Source organism: Durio zibethinus, chromosome 11 (genome assembly GCF_047325235.1).
Source record: "Durio zibethinus cultivar Kanyao isolate XHJ-2024 chromosome 11, ASM4732523v1, whole genome shotgun sequence".
Classification (NCBI taxonomy): Eukaryota; Viridiplantae; Streptophyta; class Magnoliopsida; order Malvales; family Malvaceae; genus Durio; species Durio zibethinus.
The window spans coordinates 4,786,707-4,805,064 of record NC_143172.1 but is presented as its reverse complement, the minus strand read 5'-3'; the positions used below and the strand labels follow the sequence as shown (position 1 = coordinate 4,805,064).

At 30.3% G+C, this 18,358-nt stretch overlaps 1 protein-coding gene and 1 pseudogene across 1 annotated transcript; both read left to right on the top strand.

Moving 5' to 3' along the window:
• Positions 1–6,675: 6,675 nt before the first annotated feature.
• LOC111291254 (Nucleic acid-binding, OB-fold-like protein) lies at positions 6,676–7,881 on the top strand. Its single transcript, XM_022882895.2, has 2 exons — positions 6,676–6,845; positions 7,188–7,881. The coding sequence occupies exons 1-2, from the start codon at positions 6,757–6,759 to the stop codon at positions 7,546–7,548; spliced, it is 450 nt and encodes a 149-aa protein (XP_022738630.1). The 5' UTR covers positions 6,676–6,756; the 3' UTR covers positions 7,549–7,881.
• Positions 7,882–10,457: 2,576 nt separating this feature from the next.
• Positions 10,458–11,009, top strand: LOC111291253 (disease resistance response protein 206-like; annotated as a pseudogene).
• The last annotated feature ends 7,349 nt before the right edge of the window (positions 11,010–18,358 follow it).

The following is an 18,358-nucleotide window of genomic DNA, read 5'->3' as shown; positions in this document are numbered from 1 at the left end:
AATTTAATATCCTTTTTCACTTAGCATGAAAAAACTGCCTTTTACCTTTGTAAATTGAATATCATTAATCTTTTTTCTTTTCAAATTATTATTTTTTATTAATGATATATATGTATCTTTCATAACAAATATTTTGAATTAATTCAATTTTTTGAGATATGTAACTTAAATATACTTTTTGTTTATATTCTTTCTTTATACTTTATCCTTGCTTATATAATTTTACTATTAATTGTTTATACATGTAGGTAATGAGTAATTATCAACTTTTGGCTCAGCTTAAATAGCATGAACATTCTCAAAAGATCAGATACATGTTGTTAGAATGTTGAACTTAGTATTTCTTGGTTTTGAAAGAAAATTTGTGAACCTTGATCTATTGGTTACTGATAAAAAGGTAGAAATATAGCTTAAGCATTAAAAGCTTTTTTATGATTCGTTGAAAATCACATGTTGTAATCACAATGATGGTTTATATATCATGTGTCTAAGGAGATAACATACAAGCTTTGATAAAAGAAAAGTGATGCGTATTATTTCAAACCAAAATTGAGGGAAAACTTTTTTTATGAAATATCTTTTTTTTTCTTTAAGCTAAAGAAATCAACTTCAACTCTGCTTTAGCTCAATTTGTCATCTACTTTGTGTGTACAACAAAATTTGTTGAGCTTTTTTATCTTTTTAGATATTACCCTTTGCACTGTTTTGAATTTCAACATTTTGAGTCACTTTTAAAATATGCTAACACCCATTTGTTTTTAACAAGTTATTGTTATTTTTTTTTTTACTTAATCATCAAAATTAACTTTCATTGTGTTTAACTTCTTACCTCAGATATCATTCGTTTATTAATATTGTTTATACCTTTATTTAATTGCAGATGTTATAGGAATCCTTACAAGTATTGGACATGTTATCAAAGCTTATGAAAAAGACAAATAAGACGTAGTTGATGGACAAAGCATCTTATTGTAAAATGAAAAGTTAATATGCATGCCATCATTTCCTGTTATATGTAACGCATTTTAAAAATAATATCACTATAATTTGTTTTTTTTTTCTAGTGATGTCACTCTAAATATGATGTTATGGGCTGTAAATGCTAATATTTTAAAAGAGAATTTGCTCCAATCACAATCAAATATTATTGTCATCCTTGCTGGTATAGCTGTTAAACAATTTTAGAGTAAGCTTCTTCATTCCTTAATATGTTAACTAAATTTTTATACATTTTTCTTAACAAACTACATCCAATCTTTTCTAATTAATCTTTTTGGTAATTAAATCAGGATATTCAACTCTTAATAGCTTTTCTACCACCCAAATATGTACTGATTTACCAATTGTTGATACTAGAATTATAGAATTAAGGTTTACAATCTTATTATATCTTTTATTACTTTGTTTGCATAAATCATTATCTTATAATCTTTTCTATTACATATATTTAGGTATGAATCTACACTATTGGATGTACAATTATTGAAAAATGATAGTCAATCACGATCTATTGCCTTTGATGACATTAATGAAAATAGGCAAACAATAAATCAATCGATAAAAATCAACTTGCAGAATTCAAAGGTTAAACAAGATCCACAAATCAATTCATTTGGTAAATCTTATTTTTAAATTTTAAAACCTTTTTTGTGCTATTTTACATTATATATTTTGTTTTTCTATAATAATTTATAGGACCTATTCTTCACATGTTGGGTCAAAATAATAGAAATTTATATTTCTAATAGGTGGTTCTATGATTCTTGTAATGAATGTCCAAAACGTTTGAGATTAATCAATAGTTGATTTTTTTGTTCAAATGCAAAACATGGACTAGTTCCAAATCTTTCATGATCACATATTCTTCTATCTTATTTCAAACATTTAGATTTATTGAAATATATTTACTTTATTCTTTTATTTTATATAACTAACTTATCCTTTTATTATTAAATATTCCTTCAATTACAAACTTTCTATAATAATTGAAAATGAAATTGGCACCACAAAATTAGTTTGCTTTAGTTCAATAACTGAAAAACTCATTGAAAAAACAATTAAATAGATTGCTGTAAAAGAAATACTTGACAAAATGATCTTTTCCTACGATGATAAAAAATCTTATTGACCAAGAGAGAATTTTCAAGATCAATTTGACAAAACAGGCAACTGGTGGAAGCATTTCATCTACTTTGCTTATTTAAGCAACACAAGATGTTAAATGTGAAGCAACCATGGAAGAAGAACTGACAACTACACAAGCAATCTTCAATTTTTCAATTGATTTGTTCCCTTCTAAAATGCCTTCAAGATCATAAGGCATTAGATTTTTTTCATTTTCACTACTTTTGATATCTAGATATAAATAAGCTTAAAATAGGTTCTTTAAACATTTAAATCATTTTTTACAACTTTAATGACATCATGGTTTTATTTTTTGTATTGAATTAATGCATTGTCATTTTTTTTTTCTTTTTACATCTTTCAGCATAATCAAACCAACTTTAACCATAATGAAAAAAAAAGTGTTAGCTTAGGAGAAATTACCACCAATCAATAGTTGCAAAAAAATTGAGTTTCAGGTCTGAATATAAGTTGAAAACAAATGGTCTTGTCAATTCATTTATATATTTATTCCCTTACAAATTATATCCAATTTTCTTGATTTTAAAACCCACATTTTTCATACTTTTATTCTACTTTGTAGCTAACAAAAAGAATGTACTACACCAACTATGAAACTAAGTGCTGAAAAAGAAATCACTTTTGATGACCTTGCATTGAAAAATTAAAGACAAGATAATGTTTCCTATAAAATAAAAGTGTGATATTAGAAATAACACAAAAAAAAAATAACAATTCTTAATTTTTAATGTTCTTTTAGTTTTACTCTTTATTTAAATCTCTTAATATCTTTATGACCATTTATTGTTCATCATTTTTTTCCACAAGGGTAAAGAGCCAAAAAAGAGTCATGACCTATTAAAAGATCATGTCAGCCATCCCTTGCATCCAAATCTTCCTACTTTATTGTGTTTAATTTTTTAATTACTTCTTCTAAGTTCATTGATTATGAGGAATGCTAGACATATCATACCATAGTTATTTTTGGTATATTATCATAATACTTACTTCAATCACTTTTTCTCACTTATGCAAATAGTGAGTATACTTATTTTCATATCTATTATTGTTGGTTTATGAAGCAAACAATCACTGACTCATCTTTTTTCTAGATCAGAAAGCTGCTTAACATATTATAGCTCATTAAAAGTGAAGATTATTCAAAAGGTTGAAAACTATGTTTATCATGAAATCACAATTTATTTTTTGAACTTATATGTATATGTAGATCAATGATAACATTCATACTATAATCTTTTAAATATATCACTTTGTTTATTCGATTTTATTCTTCACATCATTAATATTGCACTTATTATGCTAAATATTATTTCTAACTTATTAATATTCCTTTTTATTTAGAATGCAACTTTTATAAATGTATCATTGTCATAAAATGTTATAAGTAAAACCATATATTTATGATTGTTTTTTCCTTGCTTCACTTATAATTTTTTGACTTTTCAGATGTCAATTTTAGATTATTGCAACAGAAAAATCCTAATTCAAATTGGTAAAAAAAAAAAACATTGATGCTAAGATATTACTTAAGGTTAATCTGCTAGAAAACAAATTAAAACAGAAACAAAAATGCTATCATACTCCAATTGAAATTTACAAAAAAATCATCAAATATCATTATGTCGAAAGCCCATCAAAACTGAATAAAATTAAACCCATACAAAATGTCCGTGTGAAATGAAACAAAAAAAAAAGCATAAAAATACAATGCTTGACTTTGCTCTTTCTTGCTTTAAAATGGTTCAAACCCAAATTTTGATCAGTCACAACTTTACTTAAACTCTATCTCTGAACTGAACATACGCTGAAATACAACCTATGAAATATTTCAAGAATTGAAGGCACGTGGTGTACCAGCCTTTTTGTTGAAAATGATAAACCTAAAAGATGAATCGTTTGAAAACCTTGTCAACCTTGATCATGCTTCAAAGTTTTTCAAGATTATGCTTCACGAGGATGTCTCTCAAGATTCCACTTTAACGAAATTGTTTCACTACAATTTCCCTCTTTTCTATTTTTTTCTTGCATTTTAAATCATTAAAACTAATGAAAGCATATATATTTTATCATTTATCTTAATTTTGCTTGACATTTCAACCAGATGCTCTTTGTATACTATTTTTTTTATTATTTATTATGCCTTAGTATGCATATGATTGTTTTGGTCGAATTATTTTATTAATTGTAATTAAATTTTTAAAAAAAGTTTCCTGATTGTAGAAAATTTTTTTAAGTTTTGTAAATAACAAAATTCTTTTTTTTTTATCCTGTGTTCATTATTTTCGTGAAATATTTTTTTAGTTGATTTGCCACCTATTAAAAATTATAATCAAATTTCTCTTCGTTATCTCATTTGCACACCATTGAATTCAAACATATTAAACAAATTCTTAGTTTAATATATGCATATATATATATATATATATATATATACTTTTTTTGGTTTGTTTGATTGTATTTTCTACTAAATATATTATCAATATAAATTTGTAATAAAATATTAATTAATTTCTATTATGTTGTCTATTATTTTAATGTTATACAATTTAACTCTATATATTTTAAGTTTGTTACTACTTGCTAAACAAAATAACAGCTTTATTTGTATGTTTTATATGTATGGTTTACACGTGTATATATATATATATATATTTATTCAAGACAAAAAGGAACAAACAAAATTTACTGATTTGTTTTTCTTTGATGATTGGTGTACAAACATAAGTTAATTTTGATTAACAATATATGCATCTTTCTTCTCAAATCTATATTGATAAATCATTTCAAATAAACATTATGGTTGCAGAGACTTCCAATGGATTGTATGTAGACACACCTACAATATGTTAAGACTCAAACAGCTATATTTCTTAAAAGTTTGCTCCCTACTCGATTTAAAATACGTTTAGTTAAGATCAATATGCAATTATGCTTTTAAAATAGTTGGAAAGATTTTATTGATGCACATTGCTTGCAATGTAATGATTTATTCACATTGAAATACAACAATTAAGGATGATATCAATTCGAATAGGATCAGAATCAATTTGATTTTTCAGATAATGCATAGTATTATAAATTTTCAAAATTCGATTCGAATTCAAATCGACTTTTTCTTGAAACCACAATCTGAACTGAATTCTATCAGTTTGGTTCATCGATTTTTAAATTTTAAATTTTTTTATATATTATTTCAATAGATTTATATATAAAGTAATTATTTTATTTTTAAAAAATTTAAAAAATATATAAAAATAATAAAAATATATAATTCAATTCAGTTCAATTTTTTTTCGGTTTTCTTAATTTTTTTCTCACCCCTAGCAAAAATGATGCAACTTTTCATGCTTTTCTATATGTTGGAACTGGTATTGTTACCATAAAAAAATCCTTCGAGCAAGAATAGGTAATACCTTGATTTCAAATAACTTTAATTTATAAGAAATGTCATGTTCTCTTTTTTTTTTAACTTTTGTTTTATTTATGTTCATAACTGAAAATAAACAAACAAATTAACCAACTTTTTCAAAGAGCAAAAACAAAAGGGTATTGCAAAAACAATGGCTACAAAAATTATTTATTTTGATGATACAACTTTTAAGTGAGATTATCATGTCAAAACTGAGTTTGATAAGAATGCTAATATTGAAAATGATAACCGTGGTTTTGACTATCCAACATTTGAACATACCATGACAAAGATAAATATTTAATCATCATGCATTTTGATAATATAACATATATAAACTACTTTCATATGATTTCTCTTACACTTAAATAATTTAAATTTTTGAATGACATATGCATTAATAATTGTTAACCATCATTGTATTCTTCTTAATTAAAGTTCAACTTTTTTTAAAATGAAGCATATCCCAGCTACATCTTACAAAAAATATGTTTCACCATATGATGTTGATGTTATCTTGATGGTCCGGAAAAATTACATAGGCTAGTTTGTTCGATTCAAATACTCTACTAAAAATAAGGCTTTTTTAATAGTTGAAGAAAATTTATAATAGATAATTATTTAAATCTTTATGATCGTTGTTTTTTTTTAATGATTTAAGAAGGCATATTTTATGTCATTATTTATAACCAGATATGTAAAACTTAACATATCATGTTTAGTCTTTTGCATAAACAACCATATTACTTTTTAGCCATTAAAATTTTGTTTTTTAACAATAGCTTACACCTCTTATTTTAGCTATCTTATGATCTGTTTGTAATCATCTTTAAGCAGTTATGATTTGATGTTAACGATTTTTTATACTTTATATTTATATTTATATTTTGTTTTATTAAATTTAATCATTTTAGCAAAAAAAAAAAAAAACCCGCAGTATAGCACGGTCATACCCTAGTTAATATTAATGATATGTAAATCTGAAAATGTGAAGATACTTAAAAGAAAAGAAAGAAAGAAATATGGACCGCATAAAAATACCAAAAAGAAAGAAGGAATCTTGACAACAGCCAATGTGTCACTGTTTTGTTTGGTACCGTAACTAAAACAGCATAGGCCGTGTAACAGTGAATAACTTTACTCGGATAACATCTGTTGGAGTGAGAGGATTGAACCTCTGCTTCAATCTTCACACTCCATTTATGGCTTCCCTCTGCTCCAATCTTCACACTCCATTTTCCTTTCTGGTTCTTCCCCGCCAAAATACGGTTTCCAGTTACTTTTTCATCAAGTAGGTCATCATCTTTATTTAAATTATTCTATAATTATATATATATATTTTTTTCAGTTTTCAGGTCTTTCCATTCGCTGTTAAAAACCCATTTTTTGTCTGTCTATATTACTTCTGGGTTCGTCCATATCCACGGGTTTGATTTAGTTGGTGGTTTTTCTGTCTTACTCCCCCCATTTTGTTGTTAATGAGTGTAAAGATAGGTTTTTTTAATCCAAACCCAGATAGAATCTTATGGTTTCTAACCATTTTATGTCTTATACTTGATGAAACTTAGATAACCTATTCGTCATCAAGGATGATGCAATTTCTGAAATTCTGAATCGTATTCTTTGTTTTCAGTATCTGGGTAAAATTCAATCTGAGAAGGTCGCCAACAACGAGAACATTAACTTGCAAGATAGCAAGTTCAAGGGGCCCTGACAGTGAGAGGGTAGTCAAAAGTAAGTTTGAGAAAACCATGGCGAAGCAGGGAGACAAAAAATTTGTTCATGAAGGTTTAATTACCGAATCACTTCCCAATGGTATGTTTCGAGTTCTTTTAGACAATCAAGATTTAATTCTAGGTTATCTTTCCGGAAAGATAAGAAAGAATTTTGTACGTGTATTGCCTGGAGACAGGGTTAGGGTTGAATTGAGTCCTTATGATTCAACCAAGGGACGTATAGTTTTTAGGCTTCGTAACAAGGATGCAAGTGGATAGAAGGATAGATTTCCAAGAAATCTATGCTCTTGCAATTAGTTATTAGGAATTGAGGTGAGGAACCTCCAACTATGAAAACAGGGTTCTGTGGAGTATAGGAGAAAAAAGGCGTTTCGATATCCTTTGAGAAGCACCTCAGTTGATCGATAAATTGGTTCATCGATATGGCAATGAGTTTCTTGGTAACTTGTCTTAGATTTGGACAAGTTTTACCTTCTCTAGGAGCTTGAATGATTTAGAGATTGGTGATAATTAATCTTGTAAAAGAATGAGTTTTATGATCTTTATCAACCTTTCTTTGAATAGTTTCAAGAATGAATTTCTTTGCTTGAATTGAATTGTATTTAACTTTTTTAAATTGGTGAATTTTCATGCACAATTTACATCTTTACGAAAATTTATTGCACACGGAACTTCTTGAATTCAAGGAATCCTTAGTAGAAATATTAACTATGTTAAAGAGGTTGAATTAGAGGGAAATAAATTTATTGCTAAGTTTTCTCACAAACAGGATAAAAAAATGAAACCCTGTTTTCAATGAGCTGAAAGCTGATGATACTGCCAAGATGCGATCCTCGTGGGCCCAAACCGCGTTCTTAAATTTACAGCGGGGAGTAGCTGTCAGTCTGTGTCTGCCCAAGCCCATGATGACGTAATTAGGCCCGTTGAGATGACATAACTTATACGATTTACATTTTTATTTGGATTAATATCATCGATAATCTTCAAATTATAGTAATAAAATTTTTAATGAAAATAATTATAAATGATGATACGTGATTGATAAATAATTTTTTAATTATCATATTAATTAATAAATTTATAATTTAAATATCAAATTATAAAATTTATGTATCAAATTAAATATTTTATTATAAATTAAAGATTATAGGAGTTATTATCTTCTTTTAATCAAAATTATTAGTACTACAGCAATTGGTGAATTGCTAAAAAAAAAGAAAAATTTAAAAACGCTAGCGAAAACCCTTTTTGATTCATATAGGCCGCCTTAAGAAGAATTCATCATTCACCTACCAAAAACAAGAAGTGGATTTTTGACCAAAAATCAAACTCCGTGTACGCCACTAATCTTTCCCCAAACTTAAATTTAAAAAACATGTTATTGTGATAAAGGCGATTGACTTGAGTTCGTTATTATTATTATTATTATTTCATACAAAACTTTTTAAGGTACATGAATCAAATATAGAACAGGAGATAACCTAATTATTTCATACAACAATGAGCGCCAATTCTCAAGATTCGAAGTTAAGAGTTTCTTAACTAGTTTTGATTGTTGAGTTGCCTCTTGGGGGCCAGAAAACTTACATGACGTCAGAGAATGGTAAGAAAATAACAATAAACTGGGAGAACCAAGTGTTCCAAACACAAAGAAACCAATTTCCTATTTCTCCATCCAGAACTTATGGAAAAGGACAGCATTCAATTTGCAGCTAATACCTTAATTATATGTTTCAGATCAAATCATTCTGCTTGGTCTATTTGATACTTAAGGAATCCCATGGTGTATATCATCTTAAAATCTTCACATCTAAATTTAAATTTTCTTCGTTATAAACCAAAGTATCAGACTGCCATCACAATCACAATATAGAGAAATTTAGTCCATTCCAATTTGCTCAAATATGTGCCTTGATTTAATTTCAGATTGTTGCCTTGCCTTCATATGTAAATTCCAATTTGTTCATTATCGAAGATTGACTCTAAACCTGTCACCCTTCATTTGTAAATTCCATCATACTCAGTCACAAATGTTAATATTTTAATGGTGCAACTATGGTGACAGTAGTAGGTAGCAGAGACAAGCATAAGCAGAAAAGTCTAAAATGGAGGATTGATATCATCATTTTTGCATATCAGGCACAAGGTGCTCTGTCACTTTGAATATGGGACTGAATTTATTGTTCTTTAACTAACGACTTTCACGCAAATCCATGTAGCAGGCTCTATATAAAAGGGGACGCCACAGGTGGAGAAAACCACCTCACAATTGCTAGCTGAACTAGAAATTCATTTATTAAGATTTTGACACTCCCTCTTATTCTCTTTTTTTTTTTTTTTTTTTTGATATAGTGTTAATTTAAAATATGATGCATCTCACATTAAATTAAAAAGTTTAATTATGGTTGAATAAAATTAATTTTTGTATTAATTTTATTCATATTTTAAATAATTATATTTAAATAAAAATAATTATCAAATAATAAATGATTATAATTATTTGAATATAAATAGATTATTATTTATAAATATCATGATTACACAAAAGGTCATAACTATATGAATAAAAGTTTATATCTGTTATTTATTATAAATAAATATTTCAATATAACCATTTTCACTGCTTCTCATTTTAGAGTTTGAGATTTTATTATATCTTAAAAGTAAAATTACCTTTAAAAAAATATTCTTCACGCTTTAAAACTAAATTTTTTTATATTATTTTTTTTCTCTTATTTATTTTTTTTAATAATTATTATTGGTAGTTTAGAATGTGATGCATTTCACATTGGATAGAAATTTTTAATTATAGATGAATAAAATTAATTTTTGTATTAATTTTATTTATATTTTAAATAATTATGTTTGAACAAAAATAATTATCATATGATAAATGGTCATAACTATTTAAGTATAAATAAATTATTATTCATAAATATCATGATTATACATAATGTCATAATCATTTGAATAAAAATTTATATCTGTTTCTTTATTATAAATAAATCTTTCAATATAATTATTTTGAATGCTTCTAATTAGAGAATTTAAGGTTTTATTATTTTTCAAAAGTATAATTATTTTTAAAAAAGTATATTTCATGCCTCAAAGCCAAAATTTTTTTCTATTATTTCTCTTTTCTTATTTATTTTGTCTAATATATAGAGGCAATGGCATCAAACTGTTGCATTCTTCTTTCATTTTTCATGGTTCTTGTTGTATCCTCAGTCTATCCATTCAATAATAAGCAATATAAACCATGCAAACAGTTAGTTCTCTACTTCCATGATATTATTTACAATGGCCAGAACAAAGAGAATGCCACATCCGCCATTGTTGCAGCTCCAAATGGAGCTAACCTGACCATCCTGGCAGATCAGTTCCATTTCGGGAACATAGCAGTTTTTGATGATCCCATTACCCCGGACAACAACCTTTACTCAAAGCCTATTGGCAGGGCTTAAGGCATGTGTCTTTATGATACCAAAAACACCTGCACCGCCTGGCTAGGCTTTTCATTTGTTCTTTACAGCACAGACTACCAGGGCACCATAAATTTCATTGGAGCTGATCCCCTAATGCAGAAGACCAGAGACATGGTTGGTGGCACTGGAGACTTCTTCATGCACAGGGGAATTGAAACTCTGATGACTGATTCCTTTAAAGGTGCAGTGTATTTCAGGCTCAAAGTTGATATCAAGTTCTATGAACACTGGTGAAAAAGAAAATAAAAAAAAAGGGGAAAATAAGTGAATGTGTTTGTTTCATAGCAGAATGTGATAGGGCAAGTGCTGAAATTTATTGAAACATGTATACAGTCCTCCATAATATGATTCTTGTTGACCCTTTTTCAGTTTCTGATTTCTTTGCCTCTTAACATTATGTCATATGGAAATCCTTTTGGATGTAGGTTGAACTACGAGAGATTTAACTATATCCCATCCAATAAATCACACTCTTTACTCCCAAGATTCGAACCTGATCATATATTCAAGTTGAAATTTCAAGTCTTAACTTGCAAGGACCAACGGGTCTTGTGTAGACCAAAGACAACTTACATGGTGTCAGAGATTAATGTAGGAAATAACAATAAATTTGGAGAATTACTCTAAAACAAAAGAAACCAATATTGCTGACCAACTTTATAATTCTTCATCCAAATTTTAAGAAAGGATACTTTCTGCTTGGCTATCGGATACATGTTCACCACAAGGGACAGGAGACAGTTCCAAAAAGGAATTCCATGCGTGTCTTGTTAAGCTCTTCATGTCTCAATTCTCTAATTTGCACAAATGTGCCTTGCCTTTACTCTTCTGCTTGTTGCCTTGTTATTGTTAGGAAAATGGGGTCCAATCCCATATAAGTGGTTTTGGATCAAGTAAAGCCCATGGGCCTTGATCTTTTATTTTACACAGAGCCCTAGCTACTTAATAAAAAAGAGGTGGGGTTGTTTTAGGTATGTGTCGAAAACCAAGCAGAAAAAGAAGAAAAGCCAAGAAAAACAGAGAGAGAAAAAGGAAAAGGGAGAGTTGGTTGAACGAAAGTCGATCCGTGGTCCGATTGAGTTGGAACCTTGTCAGGAGGTTTATGATTCAGAGTTCTACATTCTGAAAGGTGAAGATCGGGTTTGAAGCTCTCTAGGAATAAATTCAAAGTATATTTGTTGAGTCACTTATTTGGTGAGATTTCTCCAATTGTTTCTCTAGTTGTTAATTAGCTCTAGTTTTAGCTAAAGAAGAACTTTGTATAACTATTATTTGATAGTGAAGATTTTTCTGGTGGCCCGTGGTTTTTTTCCTCTACACTGGAGGGTTTTTCACGTAAATCTTGGTGTGCTTTATTTTTCCTGCGTATTTGATTATTGATTGTTGTCTATTGTTTATGTATTGTTGTGATTATTGCTTCAGGCACAACAAGTGGTATCAGAGCGAGGGTTATTTTGAGATATCGATACAGAAGCAACCCAAGATAGAAGTAAATTCTGTTTGGGATCATGGAGGGTGAAACAAGTTCCATGATAAAATTGACAGCATCGAATTATTCAATTTGGAAGCCTATGATGGAGGATCATCTATACTGTAAAGATTTGTATGAGCCAGTATTGGGTGATTCGACTAAACCAACAGATATAAAAGATGAAAGCTAGAAGAAGCTAGGTAGAAAAACGTTGGCTACAATCAGAAAATGGGTTGATATCAACGTGTTCCATCATGTAGCGCAGGAATCAGATGCTCACATTGTTTGAGAAAAATTGGCAGCATTGTATGAAAAAAAAATAAGTATGAATAAAGTTATGCTTGTTAAAAAGCTTACAACTTTACAGTATAGGGATGGATGATCTGTTACAGAGCACTTGAGTGATTTTTAAGATATATTTAATCGGATGACTACTATGGAGCTTAAGATGGATGATGAAATGAAGGCATTATTTCTTTTGGGTTCATTGCCAGACAGCTGAAATACTCTAGTTGTGACTGTTCTTAATTCAGCTCTTGATTATAAAGTGACATTGGAGATGATAAAGGACAATATGCTTAATGAAGAAGCGAGGCGAAAAGATGTAGACCCTGGAAATCAAGCTCTAGTCACAGAGAATAGGGATAGAAACATCGACAAAGGTCAGGACTCAAAAAGTCGTGGTAAGTCTAAACATAGATCCAAGTCTAGAGGTAAAGTGAAGTGTTCCATTGTGGTAAGGCGGGTCATATAAAACGAAACTGTAAAATCTTAAAGCAAGAATGAAAAGATGAGAAAGGCAATAGTTCAGATGATGACAATGTTGCAGCAGTGAATTCAGATAGTGATTCAGTTACTTTGATTTGTACACATGGTGATTGTAATCATGTTAGTGATTCCGGTATTGAGTGGATAGTTGACACAGGAGTGGCATATCATTGTGTTCCTAAGAGAGAGTTGTTTACAACTTACAAAGCAGGAGACTTTGATTGTACCAAGATGGGAAATAAGAGTGTGTCACAGATTGTTGGGATTGGTGATATTATTGTACAAACTAGTACAGGCTACATGTTGACTTTGAGAGATGTCAGACATATTCCAGATATGAGAATAAATTTACTTGCTATTAATGTCCTTGATAAGGAGGGATATGAAAGCCGACAAAAGAATGGACAGTGGAAGCTTCTCAAAGGATCTATGGTAGTTGCAAGAGAAAAACTATGCTGCACAATGTATAAGACATAGATGCAATTGAACGATAACCAAGTAAATACCGTTGAAAATGATGCTTCAGCAAACTTGTGGCACAAGAGGCTGGCACACATGAGTGAAAAAAGGTTACAGGTTTTGACAAGACAGTCTCTCATTCCCTTGACCAAAGGTATGTCTCTCGATTCATGTGATTATTGTTTGTTTGGTAAACATCATAGAGTTTCTTTTCGTAAAAGTTCTCAGAGAAAAGAAAATAGATTGAAATTAATTTATTCTGACGTATATGGTCCCATTGAGGTTGAGTCATTAGGTGGTAGCAGATATTTTGTTACTTTTATTGATGATGCTTCACGTAAGACTTGGGTGTATATGTTGAAATACAAAAGTCAGGTACTACAGTATTTTCAAAAATTTTATGCCATGGTTGAAAGGATGATAGGGTTACCCTTGAAGTGTATTCAAACTGATAATGGTAGAGAATACACATCTAAAGGTTTTGAAGAGTATTGCTCAAAGCATGGGATCAGGCATGAGAGGACACCGCAGCATAATGGTATAGCTGAAAGAATGAATCGCACCATTGTGAAAAAAGTCAGATGTATGTTGAGGATGACAAAATTATCAAATCCATTCTAGGGTGAAGCAATCAACACAGCTTGTTATTTACTTAACAGGTCACTATCAGTTCCTTTGGGCTTTGACATTCCAGAAAGAGTGTGGACAGAAAACGATACTTTATACTCTCATTTGAAAGTTTTTGGGTGTAAAGCATTCATGTATGTGTCGAAAGAGCAGAGATCAAAGCTAGACAGTAAAGCTATACAGTATGTGTTTGTAGGATATGGTGATGAGAAATTTGATTACAGGGTATGAGATCCAGTAAAAAGAAAGACAGTCAGAAACAGGGATGTGGTCTTTCATGAAAAAAAAACCATAACAGACTTTGAAAAAAATGAGAAGACACACAGGTTACTGTTGAGTATGATGTTTCAACACCGACAGAGATTTCACAAGAAAGAGCCACAGATGGTAAAAATGAGCAAGAAACAGAACTTGGGGATATGAATGAGCCAGCTACAGTTGGTGATGAGCTAGATGCTATTAGTTTTGAGCAGGGGGAGCAATCCTCTTTAGTTGAGAGTGTTGAGCAGGAGGAGCTACCTTAGGCATCAAGTGATGTAGAGTCTCAGCCCAGGAGATCTACTAGAGAGCGCAGGCTATCTACTAGGTATCTAAGTTTAGATTTTATTTTAGTTACCAGTGAAGGGAAGCCAGAAAGCTTTCAAGATGTACAGACTACTCCGGATAGAGAGCATTGGTTAAAAGCAATGAAAGAATAGATGGAGTCATTGCGAAAGAATGGTACTTATGATCTTGTTAAACTTCCAACAGGAAAGAGGCCATTAACGAATAAATGGGTGTTCAAGTTGAAAAAAGATGGTGACAAACTAGTGAGGTACAAAGCTCGATTGGTAGTAAAAGGTTTTTCTCAGAAATCAGGCATCGATTTTGATGAGATTTTTGTTCCAGTTGTAAAAATGAGTTCTATTCGAGTGGTACTAGGATTGGCAGTTAGTTTAAATCTTGAACTTGAGCAACTTGATCTTAAAACTGTATTTTTACATGGTGATTTGTAGGAGGACATTTATATGAATCAACCTGAGGGTTTTGAAGTGAAAGGGAAAGAGCATTTAGTTTACAAATTGAAGAAAAGCTTGTATGGCTTGAAACAAGCTCCGCCACAATGGTACAAGAAGTTTGATTCTTTTATGGTGAGTCATAGCTATAAAAGAACATCAGCGGATTCTTGTGTGTATGTTAAACAATTTCCTAATGGTAACTTCATTATCCTATTATTATATGTTGATGATATGTTGATTGTAGGACAAGATGATAGTATGGTTTGCAGGTTGAAAGAATAATTGTCTAAGTCCTTTGATATGAAAGATTTAGGTCCAGCAAAGTAGATTCTTGGTATGGACATTATCCGGGATAAGAGAGCTGGAAAGCTGTGGTTGTCACAAAAAAAGTATGTTGAACGAGTGCTTGGTAAATTCAACATGCAACATGCTAAATCAGTTAGCAGTTCACTTGCCAACCATTTTCATCTAAGTAGGAAATCTTATCCAGTGTCTAAAGAAGAGCAACTAGCTATGTCTAGTATTCCTTATTCTTCTGTAGTCGGTTTTTTAATGTCTCTTATGATTTATACAAGGCCTGACATTGCTCATGCAATTGGTGTAGTGAGCAGATTTTTTTCTAATCCAGGGAGGGTTCACTGGGAAGCAGTGAAATGGATTTTTAGATATTTGAGGGGTACCTAAAAAATGTGCTTAACTTAAAAAGTTTCACAACCAGTTCTAGAAGGGTTTACTGATGCTGATATGACAGGCGATCTTGATGGTAGAAAATCTACTTCAGGGTATTTGTTCACTTTTGCAAGAAAAGCTATATCTTGGCAATCTAAGTTGTAGAAGTGTGTTGTTTTGTCAACTACAGAGGCTGAGTATATTATAGCAATCGAAGCATGTAAAGAAATGCTTTGGATGAAACGTTTTCTTCTTGAATCGAAGTTGAATTAGAAAGAGTATGTGATATTTTGTGATAGTCAGAGTGCTTTAGATTTGAGTAAGAATACCATGTACCATGCTAGAACAAAGCACATTGATGTTAGATATCATTGGTTACGTTCAGTGATTGAAGAACAGCAGATGTTATTGAAGAAAGTCCATACTGATAAGAATGTAGCAGATATGTTAACTAAGATACTTCCCAGGAAAAAGCTTGAGCTTTGCAGTAACTTGGCCGGAATGAGTTCCCTGGCCAAAGTAAGTTTCAAATGAAACTGCTATGCTGATGAATCTCCTCTTAATGGAGCTGGAGGGCGAGATTGTTAGAAAAATGGGGTCCAGTCCCATGTAAGTGGTTTTGGACCAAATAAAAGCCATGGGCCTTAATCTTTTATTTTACACAGAGTCCTAGCTACTTAATAAAAAAGAGGTGAGGTTGTTTTAGGAATGTGTCGAAAACCAAGCAGAAAAAAAGAAAAACCAAGAAAAGCAGAGAGAGAAAAAGGAGAAGGGAGAGTTGGTTGAACGAAAGTCGATCCGTGGTCCGATTGAGTTGGAACCTTGTTAGGAGATTTATGATTCAGAGTTCTACATTTTGAATGGTGAAGATCGGGTTTGAAGCTCTCTAGGAACAAATCCAGGATGTATTTGTTGAGTCACTTATTTGGTGAGATTTCTCCAATTGTTTCTCTAGTTGTTGATTAGCTCTAGTTTTAGCTAGAGAAGAACTTTGTATAACTATTATTTGATAGTGAAGATTTTTTTGGTGGCCCGTGATTTTTTTCCTCTACATTAGAGGATTTTTCACGTAAATCTTGATGTGCTTTATTTTTCTTGCGTATTTGATTATTAATTGTTGTCTATTACTTCTGTATTATTGTGATTATTGCTTCAAGCGTAATAATTATTTGCATCATACTCGTATCATTATTAAAAGAGACTGACTTTGAATCTGTCACACTTTATCCGCAAATTCCATCATACTCATTTGCTAAGATAGTTGCTATCATCTATTGATTTTGACTTCTTGATCAAGAACTCAGATACATGGCTGAAAACAACACTGGTATCACTTATGCTTTCACTGAACGAGAGATTTTAGCTGTAAAGTATGGTATCCAAAGATTTGAATTTCACCTCATTGGATTTCACTTTCTCGTGAAATTAGATATGTTAGCCTTTGATCAGATGCTCAGTTGCCAGAGCCTTGGCCGTACTACCTGCCGCTGTGTATAAATGGTATCAGAGCTATGTGTATAAATGGTATCAGAGCTATGTGTATATGTTCAAGCCACAAACTTTGATCAATGTATTCTTTCAGCAGGACCTCAAGAGCACTTTGTTACTCTTCAGATCCCAGAGAAGGTTTGAGAGGGTGGTTTGTTTTTCTTAGGATAGATGACATAGTAGTCAAACTTTCCTGAGGGTTCACCAAGGAGATCAACTTCAGGGTCTCCATTTTTATATCTTTCTTTGAGCTTTTGCTGAGAAGACTTTTTCTTCTTTTGCTTCTTTGGAATATTGCGATGCCATTTAATTGGGATGCCAGCAAAAGGTTCGGCAACATTTTGTCTTTTTGTTTAAAAAATCAATACAAGTACAGCTAATTTTTCTGGTAAAGAGGGAGTGAAATAAGAAATTCTCAATATAGTTTAGTTTTCAGTTTCAATTTACATGTATATAATATTTTAAGATTATATTTGATATATAAGATTATGATAAAATAAAATAAATAATAATATGAATAAAATTAAATTAAATAATATCATCTTTATTTAGTATCTAATTTAAAATTAATTAACTATAAGTAGAGGAACTCAGTCTAAATATAAAATTTATTAGATGTAAAATAATTCACTTTAATAAGCTCACATCATATGTAAACGAAGATGAAAGAAATTGTGTAGACAAAAATAAAAGAAGCGTACTACGTGATAAATTTGAGATAACTCACTTTAATAGGCTCTCATTACGTATACGTGAAGATGAAAGAAGCTGTATAGACATAAATGAAAGAAGCCTATTATGTGACAACGTGACAGATTTGAGATAACCCATTATAACAAGCCCCATTAAGTGTAGGTGAAGATGAAAGAAACTGTGTAGACAAAGATGAAGTAAGCCTATTACATGACAGATTTAGAAAATATAACAAAAAAAAATTTTGACTCTGATACTTTATTGAGCAATGGAAAGAAAATCTTGACTTTAATAACATGTTAAGTATCCAACTTAAAATCAATTAGTTATAAATGAAGAATCTAAACTTGAATATAAGACTAAAAGAAATTGAATATTTATTTGATGTGAAATAACTCGCTTTAACAATC